The sequence below is a fragment of the Vigna unguiculata genome, chromosome 6 (assembly GCF_037176805.1).
Source record: "Vigna unguiculata cultivar grain cowpea cultivar isolate G323 ecotype 2 chromosome 6, ASM3717680v1, whole genome shotgun sequence".
Lineage (NCBI taxonomy): Eukaryota > Viridiplantae > Streptophyta > Magnoliopsida > Fabales > Fabaceae > Vigna > Vigna unguiculata.
The window spans coordinates 49042794-49054676 of record NC_140797.1 but is presented as its reverse complement, the minus strand read 5'-3'; the positions used below and the strand labels follow the sequence as shown (position 1 = coordinate 49054676).

At 27.9% G+C, this 11883-nt stretch overlaps 1 protein-coding gene across 2 annotated transcripts; it reads left to right on the top strand.

Moving 5' to 3' along the window:
* Positions 1–6893: 6893 nt before the first annotated feature.
* On the top strand, positions 6894–10878 carry LOC114186556 (WAT1-related protein At1g68170-like). Of its 2 annotated transcripts, none has more exons than XM_028074491.2 (7): positions 6894–7201; positions 7518–7580; positions 9010–9126; positions 9245–9500; positions 9599–9757; positions 9935–10086; positions 10490–10878. In XM_028074491.2, exons 1-7 carry the CDS (start codon positions 7011–7013, stop codon positions 10698–10700), a joined length of 1149 nt encoding a protein of 382 aa, XP_027930292.1. In that variant the 5' UTR covers positions 6894–7010; the 3' UTR covers positions 10701–10878. The 2 variants fall into 2 exon arrangements, with proteins under 2 accessions (XP_027930292.1, XP_027930293.1); XM_028074492.2 differs by having other exon boundaries at positions 7124–7384.
* The last annotated feature ends 1005 nt before the right edge of the window (positions 10879–11883 follow it).

Below are 11883 nucleotides of genomic sequence, written 5' to 3'. Positions count from 1 at the left end.
GTTACTTTTCAATCAAAATTAGAGTTTCATTATAAAAACTTTGATATAGAGTTTCATCTTAGAAATGAAATTGCATTTGATGTAAATATTTACTATGTGAATTATAAAAGTGAATTTTTAATTAATTAAAAATTGTTAAAATATCTAAAAGTACTTATATTTGTCTTAAAAGCAATTGCCGTATTGGTTACTACATGTGTCAGCATGGTCGTACTTATGTATAAAAAGAATACTTAACATTCTTGTTCACAAGTTAAAAAGATTAAAAAAATGTCTACAAAGTTAAAAAAATAAAAATAAAAGATAAACTTGTTAAATATATCTTTAATATATACCAATTATCACAACCATTGTTAAACTCAAATAAGTTATCAAACGATTAATAAATATTGCCGACTGGAAGTCAAATTTGCCAAATAATTTCTTATTAAAATTTAATTTGAAAGAGTTATAGAAAAGAATTTAGTACAAAGAAAATAAATAACATAACTTAGTGTCACATCTGTGTATATAGAACTACTTTTCCTTTTGGTGTAATACAACTACCACCAAATTATAGTGCATTCCCATTGTTTTGTTGATAACTTAGATTATTTATCATTAAATCCAACAACAAGCTCTTTTCATTGATGATTGCACAACATTATAGATCGAAAAGATATCATGGTTCTTTTTTAATTTTAGTATTAGGAAAAACAACACAGAGTTAAGGAATGATAAGTCTAATTTACATTAAAAAAATGAATTAAACTTATTTTTTAATTATTCTTGATGTAGAGATATGTGTTTTTTCATACATGTGATTCAATAACTTAATAATATATAGTATCAACATATCACACTGATATTATATTAAAAAATAAGTTTGGGTTTAATTTATCTTTACAAAATCAAATTTGTAATTGAGTTAATAAAAGGAGAAAAAAATATAAAAAAAGAAACTTGTCAAACTCAAAAAAGAATTAAAGGTTGAAACAAATTCCTGGGGCTCCACTACTGAGAATCTATTTAGTGTTAAAAGACAACTCCATCTTCGTATTCAACGACCTACAAATTTGCTTGAAGTGGCAAGGGAGAAAAAAAATATTACAAGTAGTGCAGGCACATAGAAATGTTTTATTTTATAGTATTTATATAGAAAGTATTGGTACTTAATCACTGTTCTATGGAGCACCCAGATTCGTTAATTTAACCACTGTTCTAAAGTACCTTTTTACACATCTTTTCACAATACTATATTTGTTGTGTTCATGGAGTTATTTTGATGAGGAGAAAGCGTATTTTGATGTTGTAATGAGAAGTGAGAGTTCAAAATTGAAACAACTACTTCCTCTGTTGTGTGAGTAATTGGTGATGAATAATGAATGTTCTTGACTACTCTCCATTCACCACAAACGCAGCCACCACTAAGATTCACCCTATATTTTTAGTCTTGGTTACTTTAACAGCTACCAATTAATGAATGTGTGTATGTTCCATAGTTTTCAAATAGTATATTATAAATAAAATAATTGTACTTAACATATTTTTAATTTAAAAATATTCAATTCATATTCTTGGATTTTTAATGGGTAAGTCAAGTTTTATCGTGACAAAATATGTTTGTCCCACCCATTTATCTCAATACATTTTTCCTTATCTTAATTTTTGTTGGGTTTTTATCATACAAGACATAAGTTTAGTGTTTATGTTTTTTTTTCTTATATATTATTCAACTTCCATTTCTATTTAATGTATGACTTTTAACTTGTATTAAGTTGAATTTTTTTCTTGAATTTTTACCGCAATGGATGGAACATGGTTCTCATAACCCTAACACGCGTAGGGTTGAATGAAGCGAAATCAGCGTGTATTTGAAAGAGAGTTTCCATTTGGGCCTGGACCGCTATGTTGTCTGCACCCCTTTTCCTCTTCACACTTCAAAGACAGCAACACCAACGTCCTATATAAATATTCTTTATCTTAATTATATTTTAAAATTATAAAAAAAATGTAAGCTACTTTTACATGTAATTGTACATCATAAATCATTTTTAACTATTATTATTTTTATATTTTCTTAAAAAATATAAAAGCACATAATACCTATTTTTCATTAATATTTTATAAAATGAATATATTATCTGAAAAAAAGAAAACAATTAAAAATATTTTTTAATATTTTTCATTTGTATTTTATCATTAATTTTAAATTTAAGTTTCAAAAAGATAAACTAATTTTAATATTAATTAAAAGTTATAGGGATAAAAATCATATTTAACAAAAAAAATAAATAAAACATAGTAATAGTCGATGTTGAGGAGTTCGGAGAGGTGAGTGTTTTTTCCTCTCAGGAAGAGAGGGAAGAACCTTATTTTATTGGGAATCGTATAATTATAAAAAAATGTTTTAGTATTAAAATATATATTATTAACTTATAATTACCAAAAAAGTGTATGGACTTTACAAGTATAATCAGGAAATTGGATATAGTTAATGAAGTGTTAATTATAAATCGAGTTAATTACAATTGATTAATAATTAAAGATAATGATACTATGACTCTTATTTATTGACTTTCATTTTTTACTTTTTGACGTGACTTAGTGTGGATAATTGATTAATGTATTACTATCTTTTTTTTTGAACCATTTAAGGACTCACACTAAATTACATCAAAGAGTAAAGAATGAAAGTAAAAAAAAAAATGGAGTCAAAATATAATTTTTCAATAATTAATTAGTGTTCAAACACACTTAGAGAAGTGAACTCAATAAATAGAGAATTTCTTGAAAAAAATATTGTGTAGGAATGTGTAGGAGATTAATTAATGAGTATATAGTGGGAATGTTATTCATTGCCAAAAGATGCGATGGTGGAAGAAGGTATTTGGCACGTTTTGAAGGGTATCCAATCTACTTTCTGCCTCTCTTTTTTCTTTCTATTTTTGTTGGGTTTTACCAATCTTTTCAAACTCTTCAAAGATAAAACTCAGCATGAAAGCATGCATGGATGATTGGAGTAGGTTGTAGGTGGCAAGTGATCACTAAACACTTTGAGCAAAAAAAAAAGTGATTGCTTCTAATGGAAGAGGCTAAGTTTTGCTTTTGTGGGTGAAGTTGGTGGAAAATTCAGTCCATTTTCACGAGGGCTAGTGCATTCTCACCCAAAGAAGAAAGTGCACGTCAAGGACCATGCACTAATAACTTTGCTATATATATCAAAGGAAACTTGCCCCATAGTTAATGCATTTCTAAAAACCCTTTACACTATCCTCACGTTAAATACTTCAATTCAACTCTACTGAGAGGGTACGAAAGATTAAAGATTTTCTTTTTCAGCAATGAAAGTTGTACAAGATTGAAGATATAAAAAAAGTTTTAAAAGTTTTGTCTCTCTTTAGTTTATTCAGAAACAAAATAATGGAATCCTGCGACCCCCACTAACCTAACTCTCATCCTTTTTCTGCTACTTTACATGTGTTCTTTGGCTTGGGTGTGCACTATTTGTGGTTTAACCAAGTAGCATGAAACATCAAAAATGACATTTGCTTCTCCTTTTAGATCCCAACCTACATCAACTTCAAAGTTACAATCTCAAACAATTGTCCAAGAAACACGCTTAAAAGTATTTTAAAAGGAAAATGATTTTTTGACTACTAAATTTTAATAATTTTTTTTATAATCTTAAGTGTCATCATCTAAGTAATTTTTATTTTTATTTTTTATTTTTAATATTTTAAAATTACTTAGAAGATCACACTTCATGTTATGAGATAAAGTGATTAAAATTTAGTAGTTAAAATATCATTATCCACCTTTTCCGAGCACATTCACCCTATTAATCAAGAAATGATATATTAATAATATATATAATTATTTGATAATTTTTTATTTGTCGTTAATAATATATATATAAAAAGTTGTAAAAACACAGGATGTTTTATCTAACCAACACCAAAATCTATTGGCTTTGTAAGATTGTATTCTGGTTCTTGAATTACGCACGCTCGTCATCTTTTTACCAAAGAACTTTTGCCTTAAAAAATGATAAAAATGGAATGGATCTGGCGAATCACTGAAAACAAGTTACACAGTTTCCCAGCCACACAAACCCACTCAAAATATTAAAATAAAATATTTTACGTGGCACGCACTTGAAGTTCAAATATGTGTATGTATGAAATAGTAATTTAGATAATATTCAATTCAACAATTCGCATCAGAGGAGAGAATAAAGTTTATGGTTTAGGTTTTTTTAAGAAAAAAAAATGGTTTTATTAACATTAAAATAAAAACCATTCATTCAAATAGCTTGAACCGAACTAATACAGTTCCATACCAAATTACAGGTTCAAATAACAAAAGAGCGTATGAAAATATTCTGATTTGATAATTCATATTTGAGATTCATGCAGCTGATGTTGACTTCCACTGCACACACTAGACTTTCACCGGAGAAGCTCCTTGTCCACTTATTAGTCTCATTTTCTTTTTCAAATGATTTATTCTGTTATCATACTCCCACAAAAATATCTATTTTTCCCAACTTTATCTTTCTTTGCTAAAAATACTGTTTAATCTATTTTTTAAAAAAAAATATAATATCTATAACATATATTTTTAAGTGAATTTTTCATTTTTTTATAAGAAAAAATTTTAAAACAAATTTACGCCAAGATATATTCATCTCATTCGTGAAATAATTTGTCCTAAAAAGTTTATAAAGATTTTAGAAGTGAATTTTAAGCCTAATTCAACCCCACAAAACTAGCTTGTAAGGTGAGGTTTGCATCTCATTTATATATTATGAATTGACCTTATCTCTAGTCGACGTGGGACTTCCAACAAGATAGAATTAATATTATTGGTTTCGCCATTTTTTTTAATTAATATTATTCACTCGTTTTATGGTTTTTACAAAAATATACTTTAAATGATTAATCAAACTTAATAGATTTGTATTCGTTTTTTATAAATGCAATTAGGAATGACATTGAAAAAGAATTAATACAATAATGTGTTGTTTAGTTATTTTTATACGGCTTAAATATACTTCTATTTCTTTCAATTGAGAAATTATATTTTTTATTTAATTAAAAAATTCTAATCCTTTGATTTGGATAAATGTTATTTTTAATTTTTGATATTAATAATATAGGGAATAATAGTCTACCCAACATCATATCATAATGTCATCTAATTTGAAAAAAATAAAAATAAAATTACCCAAAATCAAATAATTAAAACCTCAGACTTTATACTATCATGCATACACTAAAGTTTTATTGATGGCATATAGGTACAAAATTAAATAACTAATAAAGATAAAATATATTAAACATGTCTTACTAGAAATTAATACCATATTCATTTTTAACTATATCTGACAACACAAATTTCATTATAAGTTATAATGTTTAATATTATTATCTATTGCAACATATCATACATTAATTCAACCATAATTATCCTATAATTAAAATCACAATATTTATGTCCAAAACATAAACAAAAACAATAAAAAAAGAGCTAGCATAGTAAAATTTGCTTAGAAAATTTAATAAAAATATTTCTTAATTGCTTTCGGATTAAGATTTGCTTAGTGAATGAATTTATCAAATGCGCTAAACACATCAAAATATTATGGGCAGATCAAATCTAAAATTAATCATGAATCTATCTAGATAAGATCTGCTCAATAGAATTATGTCCAGTAAATATATTACACCAAATGATACACATAAAATTTAATTTCATTAGTACTACTAATGCCATTCAATTTGATCCTATCAAACTCAAATTTAAATATAAAATTAATAAAAAAAAAATCAAAGGGATAGATTACAAAGTGAATACGTAAAAGAAAGAAAAAAAGATAAAGAGGAAAGGAAAAAAAAGAAAGAAAAGGAATGGACCAGGCCCGAGGTAGTTACATTAACTTAAACACTTCTTATTAATTTTATATATATATATATATATATATATATATATAATTAATTAATTAATTGTGAAGTCTCTAGATGTTTGTCTATTTTTTTTTATTTAAAATAAAAAAATCCCCAATTTTGGCATGTCGTATCCAAATATTAGCCTAAAATTATTTTTCAGCTGTTCGTGTTTACGAAGCCATTAAAACACAACTTTGGCGGACTCGAAGAATCATCTTTAATTACACGGCATATAAATTTCTTTAGCTAATTTAAAGGTTTTATTTGAAAGAACACATTAATTTCATGTAATTTAATCAGACTAATATTTATTCTTAATAATGACCACTCTCTTTACAATCCAGTGTGATCTTCAGTCAAAGAAAAAACATTTATTTCTTTTTCAAAGTATTAATTAAATTTAAAATAATATAAAAAATTAAGATGATTAAAAAAATTAACAAAGATAAAAACATTTATAACAAGTTATTTAACTGTTACAAAATGATGACTAACAATTTTTTTTTTGTAGCAAAGCTATTAAAACACAACGTTGACATCTTCAAATCTTATCTTTAATTACACGAGAAGTGACAGCAAACTCTAAAAATGAATTCACAATAAAAACAACCGTATCTAGAAAAACAACTTTTAATGACCTCAATCAGTAGAAAAAACTCACGATAAAATTGTCCAAAAATTAGTACAAATTAAAAATTAGGGCAATAAGATTATTAATTATAAATAATTATTACAACAATTTATATTCTTATATTTATAAATCCAAATAATGTTCTTTATTAAGTTAAATAGTATTTTTATTACGAATTGGATTTTATGTCATAGAAAAAAAATGATATTATTGTTTTTTGGTGTTATAAAAACCAGAAAAAGGAGTGTGGAAAATAATTGAGCACCACTTATTTTTGTGGAATCTACAGTGCACTGACTCTGCCTCTGTCCATAAATAACACTTCTCTCTTCTCTTTTCTGTGCAAGCCCAAGTGCATCACAACATAAATTATATATTGCGTCTCTCTCTTTTTCTTTCTTTCTTTCTTTCACTTTTCTTGTTTTCTTGGTACTTATCAAGACACTGCGATGGAGAAGTGGAACGTGGTGCATGCATTGAAACCAGTTCTGCTAATGGTGTTGGTGCAGGTTGCAAATGCTTGGGTCAATGTTCTCTACAAACTCGCACTTAACGATGGCATGAACTTGAGTATCATCGTTGCTTACCGCTATGTTTTTGCCACTGCTTTCATTTCTCCACTGGCTTTTCTTATTGAAAGGTTCTTCTTCCTCTTTCCTCATTCTTTCATTTTCTGATTCTGTCTGCAGATTTTTGTTAGCTACGATGTTGGAAATGATCAAAATGGAAAAGAATATTCTTTGTTTCGCAGTCAAATCGAAATTCAAGAATGGTTTTTTTTTTCCAACCAAACCACTTAAGAAGCCAAGAAAATGATTTGTGGGTGGGTCTTTTCATTTTGTTTGGTTACTATTTGGGATAAATTAAGAAGCAATAGCAATAGTGTATATGGTACCCACATGAAGAAATTAAGAAGATGACGATGAATAAAAAAATGAATATGGTGTTTGTTGCAGGAAGACGAGGAAGAAGATGACTTGGACGATACTTTTTCAGGCATTCGTATGCGGCTTAATTGGGTAGCTAATGTGTTCTTTATTCATATTCCATATATGCTCTTCCACGTAGAATCGTAACCTTCTCTTAACTCTTTCTGCTACTTCATTTCATTGGTTTTTCTTTTGTTTTTTCATCAACTTTTGAAAAGGAGTTGCTATACACGTTAAGATTCAACCATGCACACTAACACCCATTTTTCTCAAAAATCATTATATAATTCCAATCATTACATGCCCCATAGTTTTAATTAATTACTATAAGTAATAAATAACATTCAAGTTTCTCTATCTGTGCGAGTAATTTCTTATATTAATCTAAGCCTAATTATTAGAGTGTTTGTTTTGATTAATTAAGAAGTTAAGCAACATATTAATAACTTTTTAATTCTTTAACCCTTATGAAGGTGGTGATTATTGGTATTTATCAAATTATCCTCTTCAATTATACTTTTAAAGTTCAGCTGGGACCATCAATTATTATTGTTGCGAGATTTAAGTGCGAGAGATTTCTAGAGTTTCTTTAAATGGATAGATTTCTTTTGAACGAGGAGACATGGTATTTTTGCAGCTTTAAACTGAAGGCTATAAGAGGCCAAAACAAAGGAATAAGTTCTGAAATTAGTATGGAATATATGTACTGTACCACCCCAACATTTAACCCCATTTTAGCTTCATTCATCTTCAAAGTTTTACATGGCTTTTTTTTTTTTTTTCTATCAAATTCATGTTTCTTAAATATAATAATGGATCACTATATCTCCTAATTTATATGACTCTTTAAAAATTATATATAATATTATTTTATTTCAAATTTATAATATTATATTATTAAAAATAGTTGTCAAGCACGTACTTCACACAAAGTGAGTATCAAAATATTATTTTCCTTTTTAATTACTTAAGTCTATCTTTTCCTCTAAAAACAAAAGTTATCTGACCATTTTCTTCTCAAATGTTATTTCTTCCAGACATTATAAATTATTTTTGAAAAGTATTTTCAACTATTGAAGAAATTTAATACCGATAAAGTATGGATAATTTCATATAAAAACAAATTAAAACACCAATTCTAATTTAATATTAGGATAATGAGTTTGTAACTTTTTTTTTATATGCGGCTCGTCTTAATTTTTTTCACTAACATGAATCTTTAACTAACATTGGAATTCCTACAAACTTGAGAATAAGAACTAATAATCGAGGAGAATAATATCAATCCACCTTTTCTCATTCGTTTGTTATATTAAAATATATATTCAGTTGAAAAACATGACTAACATATTAATATATTAATTGTTAACTGATTTTTTTATTTATTTATAGGTGGATGTTCAAAATATGAATATTACATTTTCATTGTGTTCTTAGTCAGTGGTGTGTTATTCTGTGTGTATTATATTTGTGTAGCAATTGATGAATATGTAGAATACTTGTGATGATTTATACGCAGTGGAGCATTGCCTCAAAACCTAAACATGGAAGCAATCGCTCTAACTTCAGTAACGTTCACTACTGCCATATCCAATCTCATCCCAGCCCTCACCTTCATCATATCCCTTTCTTTCGGGTAAGAAGCTTTGCATGTAAAAGCACCCATGAATATTTTCAGATTGTAGTCGTTTTAACTTTTGATTAAAATGAAAGTCCAATATAATATGTTTGTGTTTTTGGTTGAATGTGTTGAGATTGGAGAGATTGAATTTAAGAACAGGAGCAGGGAAAGCGAAGATAATTGGAACGATAACAGGAATTAGTGGAGCAATGATTCTAACTTTCGTGAAAGGCCCAGAAGTTCAGATGCTGTCGTTCCACATAAATCTTTTCAACCATCCAAACGGCAATGTCGTACATCCACACGCTACTTCTGGCGTTATGACCATATTCGGTGCACTCGCGTCTGTCGCAAGCAACGTCTCTTATGCACTATGGCTTATCATTCAGGTCGGTTTCATTAGCGTTCTAGCCAATGACGTTTAGGTGTTTGAAGAATTGTTTATATGAACATGGTTTTGGTTTTGATGAGTAATCTTATAGCGCAGGCAAAAATGAGTGAAAGATACCCTTGTCCGTATTCAAGCACAGCCTTAATGTCCCTAATGGGGGCACTGTTATCCGTTTCTTATGCATTTTGTGTTGAAAGGGATTTGAATGAGTGGAGATTGGGTTGGAATATCAGACTCTTCACTGTAGCTTATGCGGTATGTATTCTATCCTTCCTATTCATTATTTTTTTTATGTTTATTTCTATTTGGACTCATATATACTAACTCCATGTCTTCGTCATTGACTATCATGTTCTGTCACTGAATATACTACTATAATTGACTAATTGAGGCCATATACTTAGGTTTTTCATGTGTGAATTATTGATGCAGGGTATAGTGGTTTCTGGAGTGATGGTGGCTGTGATTTCGTGGTGTGTACGCGCCAGAGGTCCATTGTTTGTTTCTATTTTTAGCCCTCTTATGCTTGTGGTTGTGGCATTTGCTGGATCCACTATTTTGGACGAGAAGTTATACCTTGGCAGGTAAATATATATTTAATGCTTGTCGTTGTCTCATCTTTGCAATAATTAATGCTTATGTAATGCTCCAATACACATACGTATACCCTTACAAAATAAATTTTATACAACTATAGTTGTGTTACATATGGTTAACATCGAAGCTATTTTCTCTGCTAAGTGACATATCCCCTCACTCATCAACTTACAATAAAGTATTTGGCCTATCCTCCAAAAAAGGAAAAACCACACAGCTATTTGGTGTTTGGGTGGGATGTAGAGTTGGATCATGGTAAAGTAGTTTTTATTTTATGTATACCATCTCTGGTTGATACAATGGGGGATTTTTTTTTTTTTTTTTGTTGAAATTTGCTGGCACATAGATGGTAATGGAAGCCTTTAACTATTTAGTTTTTGTTGATTTCAGCATAATTGGATCGGTGATGATTATTTGCGGATTATACGTGGTTTTGTGGGGCAAAAGCAAAGAGATGATGAAGAAAGCGGTTTCATCAGAAAGCACCCATAAATTAGACACAGTTGAAATAATGGTCAAACCTGCAGTAGAAAAAAAGAGCAACAATAGCAATAGCCAGGCGAATGAAGTAATTGCGGTTGGAGTAAATGGAGAGAAGTAATATGTCAGAAGACCTAAACATGCCAAGTAATGTAGATAGCTTGCCATTCTTTTCTAATTGCCCCCAACATGCTATGGGAATTTTTTGTAGGGTTGGAGAAGGTGAGGCATGGCTAATTATAAATTCATTTCTCTTGTTTGTTCCTTCATTTTCTATATATACAGCATAACTTGAAAAATGGCTTAGCCTATTTGTAGTATCATTTTGATATTTTTCTTATGGTGTGTTTGGACGAGGTAAGAGGATAATTTATTTATTTGAAAATTTTGAATTTTTGAATTTATATTTTATTAACTTAAATTTAATTTATATTTTATTAGGTTGAATTTAATTAAAATTAAAATTTATATTATATTATATTATATTATATTATATTTTTTATAATTTAATTTAAGAATTTATAAAATATATACATTTTTTAAATATTCAGGATATGTGGGTATCCACGTAATTTATAGGATTTCAACGTAAATTTCCCAAATTGGTACAAAATTTTCCTTTCTTATGTACTCTACTCCTTTTCAAATCAAATGTCAAGTTGAATTAAAACACCATAAAAATGAAAAAAAAAAACATGGTTTTCTTGAAAAAACCAATTCCTGTAATAATTTATTAAATTGTTTTATTTATCTTTCTTGAAAAAAAACTATTATAATTTATGGATGGTACGATTAGAATTTGTCTCGTTGTAATTTATGGTATAAAAATTTCTAAATTAATATTTATTTAATTAACTACAAAAGTGCACAAGCAAAAAGAAGATTAAATAAAAGGCAACAATCAAAACATATTTAACCCAAAAATATATTTTTCATACCAAAAATTTTAATAACATCAATTTTCTTATTCTACCTTACTTTTTTTTTTGTGTTGTATTTTTTTTATCATGGATAAATATCGACAAAGTGTACTAAAATATCAAATTCGGATACGTGTCAAACATAAATACATGACACAAATCGAATCAATACATCATAGTCGGTGACACAACTGGTTATCGACTATGACCACAGATAACGACAAAGATTTCCTTATTTTCGATGATATACGGTGACAATACCCAATTTCATCTTGGTAACAACGATAAAAAAATAATAAAGAGTAAAATTGATGTAAAAGAAATGGAAATACAAGATAAAAAGATGGAAAAAAAATGTATAAATTTAAGAAAGAATATATATTT